Raw genomic sequence first — 11726 nt, 5'->3', positions numbered from 1 at the left:
GGTTGTCAGGTGACAGTCATATGGTCATAACACACAACACACCTCACATCTACAACATTAAAAAAAGGTTTAGACAAAGGTTAAGACAAAGAGGAAAGAAAAAAGATGGTAAAAAAATGCTTTTGTTGTTTTGACACCCAAACAGATTAATGTGTTTCTGATGAAAATGAAAACCTGAGCTGAAACATCTTGGATGATATCTGGAGTTCCACTACCTTTTTCATTATTTATTATATGTTCAAGAATTACTGCAATGCAAACCTCTGATCTTGGCATTTAAAACATGCTGGGCTTAGCTTACGGAGTGGAGGGAGATCGGTATGCAAGAGATAAAAAACTAATTCAAGAAACTGCAGGATCAAAGTAACTTGGAATGAAAAAGTTAAGAACTAATGCACTGAGAGAGATCTGCAAAGCAAGTGAAGGACACAGAACCAGGAAAAAATCTGCTATAGTATAAACAGTGTAGCTATGGAACTTTATTTTCAGAGTCTTTTGAATTTAGTTCTTTCAAAGTCAAGGCAAACATTTCTAGAGTTCTGAGCTTGATCCTGCCTGATTTAAAGTAATTTTAATGGTAGAAAGAACTAGACTCTGATCTGTATGCACAAGAAACCTGAACACTTCTGGCACTCGATTCTGCATTAACTTGTGCCAGAGTCGTGTTTGCAGTAGGGAGATGTTCATTTACATCCTGGCCCATAACTCCGTGGCTGTGGGAATATTTGTTCAGTTTGCCTAGTTAACACGTGACTCAGGTAGGTTCACATACGGATTTCACACAAATACCTCTTTCATGTACACACAAGTGGGTTCCTGCTCTGAAAAACTGAATGCATAAAGCATTTACTGGCAAGCAGTTATGCTTTCATTTTATTTTCAAATGCCATGATGTGTGGAAAAACCTGGATAGCTTCAAACTAGGAAAAGAAAAAACAAATGCTTTTGTAATTTGGAGAATAAATCATAATGCAACCTTCAGGTTATGAAGACTTTCAGGTGTTCTTGACATCTTCATAAACCTCACCAGCACCAATGAGCAATGATTACTGAATGCTGACTTTAAAGCCAACAGGCTCCCTCAGCACTGAGGAAGGGAGGATTCCTCCTGGGGATTGGGTGGGTTGCCTGCCCTGCACCAACCTGTTGGAAGGCATGGCACAGCCCATGCTGATGTCCCCCAAAATGCAACAGAGACATCTGCATCAGTGCTGGAGCTTGCCCTGCTGCATCCCATCAGGCACAGACACAGGAGAGGCTGCCATGGGGGACTGGGTAGTTCAGGCATGTTCCTCAGAAAGGAACTTAACCTTGGCTGCTGCAGTGTTTGGGATCACTGAAGGAGCTGAAATCCCTTCCAGCTTTGTCATTACTTGTCGTGTTTCCAGCCCTGGCCTTCTGACTCTGGACTTCCTTCCTACCCAGATCCGTCTGCTGAGCTGCTCGGTGTCAGGGTAACAAGATGGGAACGTCATTATCCAGACCTCATTTTGCCCAACCTCCATCATCTGAAACATGTTCAAGCATCACAGCCCTGTTGTTTCCAATTTAAAGCAGTTTTGGCTGAGCTGGCTTTGAGCTGTTGTAACACTGATAATGCAAAAAGGAAGAAAAATAAGATATGAGAAGGGTTTGAGCATGTCCCAGAAGTCCTTCAAAAATTACACCTCTGCTATAGAAAAGCACAGACAGTCATAAAAAAGCCACAGCTGTAGAAAGGCTCTCTTGTGTCCTTACCTTCTCTGCCTGTGAGGGGAAGAGGAGCTATGTTCCTTGCACCACTGACTAGTGATCTTGTATATGTGACCTTGCAATGATTTTGCTATCAGGAAGAGAGTTTATTTACAGATATACAGAACACTGATGTCTTTGCTTGAAAAGAGAGGGAGAAAACACCAGTAACAGGCAGTGTCCTCATTCTGTCTCCAGTAGCCTCCATAGTAAAGCTGAGCCTCAAGAACATCCTCAGTGCCATACCCACAAGCCTTTCTGCATAGTTTTTTTTGTATTTTTTTTTCTTGCATGCACACACAGACCCAAATCCCTTGATCTTGCTTGGACACCCAGGCAGGTTCCTCAGACATCACTGCTGCTCTTTATGACCTGGACATGCTTCAGTGCTCCTTGTCCTGGGAAGCAGCTTCTGTGCTTTTCAGTGCCCTGACTCTTTCCAGTTCACTGAACTGCTTCTTCCATTTAGGCCCTTGACTTTAGCTGAGCCCATAGGCCCCTGCAGGTCAACAGCAGCTATTAGCATTATCTTGCCTAACAATTTATTTATACAGCAGGAGTGAAAGGGACACTAATCTAGTTCAAGCCTTTAAGCACTGCTAAAATACAAAAATCAAAAAAGTTATTATTTGGCTTGTTTGAAATACTCCATCTTCACAGCAAAGCCTTTCAGAAGGACAACTGATGGAGAGAGTTTTGCTAAGCTTTGTCTGTGCTGAAGGCTTTCTAGTGATTAGAGATGGAAGTTTGGAAGTATTGAGTGCTTTGCCCATCCCACCACACATCCCAGCTTCCCTGCAGAGTCACACTGAGCACTGCAATTGCAGTGTGAGTAGTTACAGATGTTGCCAGAAACAACACTGTCAGGAAAAGTTTGGAGTTGAAATTAGGATTTTGCTTTCGGCTATGTCCTGGAAACCATTAGGGACTAGCAGCTGACTTTGGAATAACAATTTTACCTGTGGCAAACCTGGGCATGCAATAGTTGGACACCCAAATAAACACCTGCTTTTATCTTCTGTTTCTGCTCCTGCTGCATAAACTTGAATTTCAGAAATCACACTGCAGGTGTGACTGGCAGACCTAAGGCAGGACTCAGGACAGTAATATTGGCAGGGGTACCAGCAGAGAAGTCTCAAGGCACCTTTTCCTTTTCACCCTCAGTTCAGCAGCCTGCAGTTGCTCTTGGGGTACACAGAGACTCAGGGTACACAAACACAATTAAGAGCCTGCACTCCCAGGACAGGGAACACAGACATCAGGTATCAATTACAATGTCTTCAGGAGGAAAGACAATCTGGGACACTGTTTGCCTCAAGCCTGTGTCTTAGCATCTCTTACACTATCTTTAGTTTTATTTTCAAGACTAAAACATCACCTCTGTTTTCTTTACAGATCCATGGTGGGCAGAAAGGGGGAAGAGGAAGCAGTGAAGGCTGCTATAAAGTTTTCTTTTTGTACCAGGGATCCATATCTCAGATGCTGGCCCTGGGAAACTTTATTATTTAAGTGTGTTGGAATGGGAAAGGAAAATAGCTGGAACAAGCAGAGCTCTCAGATATGTGCAGTGCAATTGTCTATATGAGTGAGAGCCATGGGAATCCCACTGGAGCACCAGACACAATCAGCAAACAGCCCAAACACACAGAGTGCCAAAGAAGTGTGAGGCATTAAACAGTTACTTTCCTTTCCCTATCACCTGATGGACAGAAATCACCCGAATATCTCTTCCTTGTAAATTTTCTGAAACTACTTTAAAAAGGTACATTTGCAATAGAAGCAGCAATGATTCTTTATTAATTCATTAAGAAGAAATATGAAATAATTGGTAGGAGCTGATTGCTTGGGAAGCAGATGTCTGATTTTATAATTTGGCCTGGACACTTGGGCTTGAAGCTGCACAGGAATGTGAGTGCTATGATGACTGACACTGTAACACCTGATTTTTGCAAGCCTGTCCTTTCCCTCCCATCCTTCCCTCACCTATCTGAAGCTTCTGGAACTATAGGAGCATATTCATTAAATATACTTTTCACCTGAGAACGGGATCTACGAAAACCCACCAACCCAAACATTCAGGGTATTGTACATGAGCTATCTAAACCAGAAAGGGAGAAATCAGCTGGAGAAAAGGATGTGCTGCAGCTTCCTCCTATATAGGGATTGGATGTCTTGTTCAGGTTTAGCGGGACATGCTTCTTTTCACTCTGGATTCACAGCCCTGAAAACTTAATTATAGCTTTTCCTTGCATTGATTAACATGAGAAATGAAGAGACCTCTCTTCGTCTGCTTTTTCTCCACCCACTCATTATCCTTGAATAACCCATCACCTGTGGATTCTCGTTCTCCATAGGTGCAGGGTTGCATTCCTGCTGGGGAGAAGGGAGCTGAACGTAGTCTGGATGAGGCTGCAGATGAACTAGGGTAGAGACCTCCTTTGGCTGCCTTTTGGAGGGAAAGGAAAGTGTTTTGTGTAGCTTAGTGCAAGCAGCATAGTCTGAGAGAACCTAGTAAACCAAGACAAGCTTGTCTGAGGATGACCCCTCATATAGGTCCCACCTCATACTGAGGAGGTGAGTCCCAAGTTGCCCAGCCCGCATTAACCTGGGGCAGGTGTGTGTATCTGGAAGCAAACCCCCAGTGGCATAAATGAATGGCATCACTTTAAAAAAGGGCAAGATGTGGCACCCGGGGAACCACAGGATTCACATGGCCGAAATGATTGGGACTAATAACTTCTCTGGCTATGCCAGCCTCCACAAAGTGTTGTTCATACATACACACACCAAACTGTCCAGAACCGCTGGAGTTTTCATTCCAGCTTAGAAATGAGGCAGAGCTGCTCTGCAAGAAGCAGAAACAAAGGAGTTCTAGAGGTGCTTCCGTCTGTACATGTTGAGGGGGAGCACCTCCACGCCTGCTAGGGACATTTCCGAAAGGCAATGTCAAAGTGTCGCCTTCTCTGATGCCCGAGCTGGAGCTTCCAGCCTCTTGTCAGGCACCTATTGTTTCCTAGGAGGGAAGGAATATGGGAAAAACTGCAACAAAATGGGACGTGTTGCCCCCACGAGTCTTTAACATTTGTAATACACGGGCATAGAATACAATTACAAAACATGCAAAAGTATCCGTCACAAGCACTCAACACTTCCATCCTACAAAACCGTGAAATAACTCGTATTCTACTTCCATATTGTTGAAATTTAAGTAACTTGGGGCCACCCGTTAGTTGCAATTCACTTTATAGAAAAAAATCCCTGGGGAAAAAAAAAAAACAAACAAAAAGAAACAAAAAACAGAGTTGTGTTTTTCTTATCTCTTCCCTGCCGTTGGTTTCCTTCAGGTCCCCACTACAGCCCGCTGCAGACGGCAGCAGCCGGGGCTGGCACGGGCAGGTGCCACCGCAGCCCGGGCTCGGAGGGAGCGGCGGCGCGGCGCGGGCTGTCCCGCCGTGTCCCCGCGGAGGGGAAGGCAGGGACAGCCCGGTCCCGCTCTGTCCCGCCGTGTCCCCACAGCAGGCAGGGACAGCCCGGTCCCACTCTGTCCCGGCCGTGTCCCCACAGCGGGCAGGGACAGCCCGGTCCCGCTCTGTCCCGCCGTGTCCCCACAGCGGGCAGGGACACCCCGGTCCCGCTCTGTCCCGGCCGTGTCCCCACAGCGGGCAGGGACAGCCGGCCGCACCCCGCCCGCGGGCGGTGCCCCAGGTGCGCCCGCCCCGGCGCGGCCCCGGGGGCGGCGGCGGCTCCTGGCCCCACCCCGCGGCAGCTGCCGCCCCCCGGCTGGAGTCCGGGGCGCCGCGCGGAGCCGAGCCGAGCCGAGCCGGGGGTGCCGTCACTCGGCGCTTCCAGCATGCTCCTAAGATGGCGGTAGCGGCGGCGGGCGGCGGGGGCGGCCGGGCGCAGCGCAGCGGCTGGCTGGAAGTTTTGGTGCGGGAGCGCTGGCACAAAGTGCTGGCCAACTTGGGCGGCGAGGCGCTGGTGCTGAGCGGCGAGGAGCGCCCCGACGGCGCGGCCCACAACGGGCTGGGCGGCGATGGGACGGCGTGCCGCGGGGCCGAGGGCGGCGGGGGCCCGGCGGCGGCGCGCACCGCCTTCACCGACCCCCCCGAGCAGGTGCCCGAGGCCGTGTCCAACAAGAAGCGCTGCGTGAAGGTGCTGAAGCAGGAGCTGGGCGGACTGGGCATCAGCATCAAGGGGGGCAAGGAGAACAAGATGCCCATCCTCATCAGCAAGATCTTTAAGGGGCTGGCGGCCGACCAGACCCAGGCTCTCTACGTGGGCGATGCCATCCTGGCCGTGAACGGCACCGACCTGCGGGATGCCACTCACGACGAGGCGGTGCAGGCGCTCAAACGGGCCGGCAAGGAGGTGCTGCTGGAAGGTAGGGAGGGAGCGGGGCCGAGGGGTGACCCCGCGCATCTCCTGCTGCTCCTCGGGCGCGTTAACAGCGCCCTGTGCCCGCGCCGGGACCCTCGACGGCGTTTGTGTGTGTGTGTGTGTGTGTGTGTGTGTGTGGACACAGCCCCGCGGGAAGGGACGAGGGGGAGCCGGGCTGAACTTTCCGCCCTCGGTACCGCTCCCACAGCCCCGTCCGTGCGCGGTCGCCGGAGGCTCCGCAGCCCCGTCTGCTCCTGGGCTGAGGCTCCGCTGCGAGCCCGACCGACCCTTCTGCAGGGCGAGCGATCTTCTGGATCTGCCGTCAGGACGTTTTCACATCTTTCATCCCAAGAGAGGTGGGGAGGGTTGGGTACAGTGAGAGCAGGGGTTAAAGAAGTAAAGAACCCCCCTCCTCCCCTGGCAGTCAGGGAATGGCTCGGGTGACTTTGCCCGTGTCATCTCGAAACGCCCTGTTTCCAGTTCCTCCTTGCACCACCCTGCTCCTGGTCGGGGATGGGGTGGGGGCAGACCCCGGTGGCTGGAACAGTTTTGTCAAAAGCAGCTTTAGAAATTGACACGAGAAAGGAGCCGCAGCCGGTGTGCGTGGGGAGGGGGCGTCCCCCCAGAACGGGACGGGTGTTGGGGGCAGCAGGTGGAAAAGCAGACCCACGTTCCCCCAGACCAGGAGTCCACGAGGAGAGGCGTGCACAAATCCCTGTCTTGTCACAAGGACTAATTCACTCGCTCCACCTGAGAGAAGGAACAGCTTCAGAGCTGCCCTTGGAGTGTGTGCGATAACGTGATTACATATTTGCCCGCAAGTTCGTTTAACCGGAGGTCAATGGCACAGAGGCAGCGCTGCCTTCCCTGTGCCACGGCTTTCCTGCCAGCCGCGGGCATTCGTTCCCTCCTCGCTGTACCTGCACCCTTTCGGTACCGTAGATTTCTCCACGTGTGGCTTTTTTGGTGGTTATTTTGAGCAAAGGAGGTGCTGCTGGTGGCTGGGAGGGGCAGCTGAGCATCAGCAGTGAGCAGCCAACTGTGGCATAAAGTTACAGAAAAAGTTTGAAAGGAAGAGAAGGTGAGAAATGTATTCCACAGCAGTGTGTGATGAGAAACTCTTTTTCTCCCTGGGACAGTGAAAACTGGAATAGTTAGTGCTCCATGAGGATTGAAGAAGCTGAGGACAATTGTGTGTCCTCTCCTTCTGTGCCCTGCAATTCCTGCAGGACCAAAGTGCATCTTGTCTTCCCTCACTGCAGTTGAATTCATTCCAGATATACCTCTGAAGTATTAATATGAACTTCTCTGGGCAGTCTGAAGTGAGGCTGTTGCATGGAAATTTTATCACTGATTTATTTATGCAGTTTGAGGGATTTCTGGGGTGCAGGCCAGGTAGTGGCTGAGCTTTGCTGTGACCTAATGAGTACTATATGTGTGTAGTGCTTGCAAGAGCCTCCTTCCTTCCTTCCCTCCCTCCCTCCCTCTGTGTGGTGCTGCCGCTTCGAGAGCCTTAAAAACCCCTTGGTTTTCTCCTGGGTGAGGGGTGAAGATGGAGCCGTTTCAGTGGGGTCTCTAAGCACCCTCCTTCACTCCTTTTGACATCACAACTGCCTTGCCTTTCTTTGCTCTGTACAGAGGTGACTCAGTAGTTGTTTCTGCAACTGACTTTGTAATTTGCAAGGCAGGAGTATATTTCAGTAGTGATGTGTACGTAGAGTTTAAAATATTCTGACATTGCACTCAGTATTTTGTCCTGCCTTTCTCCTGCTATTTCAGCAGAGTAACCAAACCAAACGCTGGCTCCAGCATTGCCTGGGAGCGTGAATGGCTTGTGAAATCAGGCAGCTTAGAACAATTCTCTGCAATTCTGTTGCCCACTTTGAAGCTCATTCCTCAGCAAAAGTGTCTAAAATGGTACTTTTATGATGAAAGGGAGGAAAATCCAAAAGTTCTTTTTAGAGTATAGAAGGGCAACACTTCATTTTCTTTTTCTTACAGACAATAGGATTTTGCCATTTCCTGACTTCTTAGAGAGTTATATATGACAAAAATCAGTCTGTGACGGGGTAGGGCAAGACCCTTGTGCAGCTCCTCTTTAGACTCTTTCTCCAATTCCAGAGAAAAGGCAGCATGTGTTTCCAGGGTCAAAATGTAAGATTTACATTTTTAGGGAGATCCTGAGGTTTGTTTGTGACTTCTATCCCAGGAAAGCCAAATTTGCAAAGGCATGGTAAGGTGTAAAGCCCAAGAAACACATTTCGTGGTGCAGCAGGGCTCTGAGAATTGCCCAATATATTGTGCCTTCCTGGAAAGGGTCTTATCATTGACTATTTCCTAGAGATTATGTCAGAGAAGATGTGGCTCAATACACCCAGTATCAGAGTGCTGGAGCCTGCCTGTTATATAGTGTCCTGCCTAAAACTGCTTGCTCAGTGAAATGAGGCATTTACCAGCTCAGCACTACACTGTAGTCTCTCCTGCATTCCTGTGCAGGGAGGAAGGGAGTGGAAAATCCCTCCCCAGGCCTCTGCACCCTGTGTGGGAGGCAGGGCTGGCAGCCGGGTGGGTGGCAGGAGGAGGGTCTGTGAAGAGCAGGGATCAGGCAATGCTTCCTTTTAACACTTGCCCTTTTCCTGCATGATCACTGTCTCTGGGCTGGTGCAAAGAGAGATTTGCTCAAGGGTCAGGGGTGGTGTAGCTGCAGCAGCTGTGCTGGTGTGGGGGGCACGGCTGTAAAGCCTGGGAGGAGAGGTGCTACTCTGACAGATTTAATAGCTGTGCTGGGTTGTTCTGTCTTCTCATTTTTCCATCCCTGACACTTGCCTAATTCACCTACTAAGCTAAAGTTCCATCCTGTAGATGTAGTCTGTGTAGTTGGCCAGAGTGCCTTAAATCCAGGAGAATTTGATAAACAGAAGGAAAAAAGGCAACAGGTGATACTGCCTTAAGAGGAGCTGTAAGGCAGAAGGTTCCAGAAGAGAGGGAGGTGATGAGGAGGAAGGACTTTGAGCCCTTAGAAATCATTCTGTCTCCTCATCTTCGGGGATGGACCGCTTCTGCCTGCAGGGTTTAATTTCCTGTGAGCTTTTCATCACAGCCTGGCTGTGGGGAGTGAAGCAGGCAGAGGGAGCAGGGATGGGGGTAGCCCTGATATTGGGTTTGTCAGCCCTGAGTGGCTTCTCAGATGTTCAGAACAGCAGGATGGAGCTTCTCACCAGCATTCAGGAGCAGAGAGAATTTCCCTATGTGAGACAAGGCAGCCTCCTTGCACAACACATATTTGCAGGTGTGGAAGGAAGCTAAAATTATCCTGACAGCTATTGTTTGTACATACAATTTCCTAGTGGTTCTGTTAAATTGGGGCTTCTTAAATAAGCACTTTGGAAAATCAAGCAGCCCTTCTCGTGCTGTGTGAAGCACATTACATTCAAGTGACTCTCAAGACACCAAAGGTGTTTGTTTTTATCAAAGCATCCTGGATAAGAGCAGTCCCTTGGTGTGCTCTGTAACCAAGCTGGTTGTGCTTTGCTTGTACTCTGTCCGTGTTCAGTGAAAAAATTAAATCTTGAAGTAGCCTATGCTAATGTCAAACAGCAACCCCCTGCACGGTGCTCTGTTGGGATGTGAAGAAAAAAAAACTACATTAGTGAATTTTGCTATCTTTCTGCAGGTATTTTTTCCAAACTTGTTTAATGTGTATAGGTGAGCTAGTAATGATGGTGCTGGAAAATATGTCGTGGGAAAAGGAGCATCTTCTGAGTGTTGTTAGAGTTTTGTTGGTTTTGAATGATTCCCAGTTAACACAATTGCAAGGTCCGTGGAGAAGTGGTTTTGGCAGCCTCCCCGTGTTTGCATAAATTTCCCACAGAGAGGCAGCCCCCTGCATAGTGAATTTTAGCATATGGATAGTAGCCTGTAGTCATCTTCTGTGGCTTTCTTGGGACTAATACACAGCTTTGAAGCAACATAAGAATAAGCATGATGCAATTTGTACTGTAGCAGCATGTGTTGTTTTCCAAACAAATTCTGTAAGAATTGAAAGGATTCTTCCCTCCCTACCTTTTTTAAAATTTTCTCTGAGTGAAGCAAAGCAATCCTATCTGTGTGAATTACATGTTGAGATAGTGTAAAATAGGTATAGGCTTCTTGTTTGCAGCAGTTTTTGATCTTATCTATGTTTTTGTGTTTCACTAAAGTAGTGAGATTTCTGAGGGATAACAAAATACAGTATTTATCCAAAAAGTGTTTTTCTCCTACAAGTATAGAGGAAAAATGAGGCATAAGGCACTTAATAAGTGCTTATGTGACATAACTAGTTGCAGCAGTAAATCTCAGTGATTGCAAATTGTGTGCATAGTTATTCTTCATACTTCCAGTATATGTATGGACAAAACACTTTCTTTTTTGTTTGTTTTCAGGGGGGAGGGGTGGTTTGTACCAGCAAATAATGCAGTTAGGGAAATGCCTTCTATTTAAAAGGTGTACATTTCATGACTCATGTCATGAACTACTAGCTACCCTTGGCACACATCAATTTGAAAGTGAAATTGAAAGGGAATGGAGCAGGTAATCTTATTCTAAGAGTTCCAGGTCTAAGCAGTTCCTGAGAATCTCAGTTTTAATTGTTTCAGCTGCCTGCAGCTGATGGGGAAGGTTGAGTGGCAACACCTGATGTGTTTTTCATTGATTGGATTAGATTACAGGCTAATTTAGCAGTCCAGACAGCCTGTATCACCTTTCACAGATAAAAATCAGTACATCCTCTTTGCAATAATTCTTGTATGAGTCCTCTGTCTCTGATACTCTAAAGAAAATAAGGCAGTAGTGGGCAACACATTCCTGGATTTATTTGGACCAAGTGCAGGATGCCCTGTCCACCCACCCACCCAGGAAATCATGTATTAAGCCTTATAGAAGCAACTTACTACCATCTCCTTAAGGCTGCTTGGAAGATTAAATATGTCTAGAGACCTGGGGTTCAATTGTATATACAGATTATGGACATTAAGTATCATTAAAAAGAAAAAAACATGTTTTAAAATCCCAGTAGTCATTTTTAATAAAAATTTAATTTAAAACTTGGTATAACTCTTTAAAGAATCTTTAAGCCAAGGGAGTAAAATTGAAAGCTGAAGGCTTCTGCTATGGTTAATAAAAATTGTTTGTATCTTAATTTTTGCTAGGGCAGGTGCCTTTTCACTGAAGGTGATGCCCACCCTCTCAGGACAGCTTTTTCACACAGGTGATGCCGAGGGCACTGGCCTCTTCCCACCCCTGCTGCCCACTGGGTTGGGCTCAGAAACACTCACTGCATGTCTGTCCTGAGGGAGCTGGTGAGGACTGTCCAGAAATCAGATCAGTTTGGATTTGGGACAGCCAGCTCAGGTGCTAATCCCAGAAGATTGATGGTTTCAGGTGTAAGTTGGGAATGAGTTTTAACTTTCTTTTATTCTCTTAATCTCACCCTTTTCATAGTACATGGTGTAGAACTTGCTCTGCTAGTAATGTATCTGTAAAATTTGGCTGTAAGTACAGTATCTGTTTGTGTTCATTCAGAGTTTATAAGTATTGGAGAGTTTGCTCTGTTTGTAGCCTGTACATTAGTCAGTCTGCTG

At 47.7% G+C, this 11726-nt stretch overlaps 1 protein-coding gene across 1 annotated transcript in view; it reads left to right on the top strand.

The window, feature by feature from the left end:
* The first annotated feature begins 5474 nt into the window (after nt 1-5474).
* Nucleotides 5475-11726, top strand: part of SNTB1 (syntrophin beta 1) — a 108116-nt gene continuing 101864 nt past the window's right edge. Inside the window, exon 1 of the mRNA XM_079300108.1 lies at nt 5475-6112. Within this exon, the coding sequence (XP_079156234.1) occupies nt 5593-6112 (520 nt within the window). The 5' untranslated portion in view covers nt 5475-5592. The remainder of the gene's footprint in view (nt 6113-11726) is intronic.

Source organism: Erithacus rubecula, assembly GCF_903797595.1.
Source record: "Erithacus rubecula genome assembly, chromosome: 3".
NCBI lineage: Eukaryota > Metazoa > Chordata > Aves > Passeriformes > Muscicapidae > Erithacus > Erithacus rubecula.
This window is presented reverse-complemented; position numbering and strand designations above follow the sequence as displayed.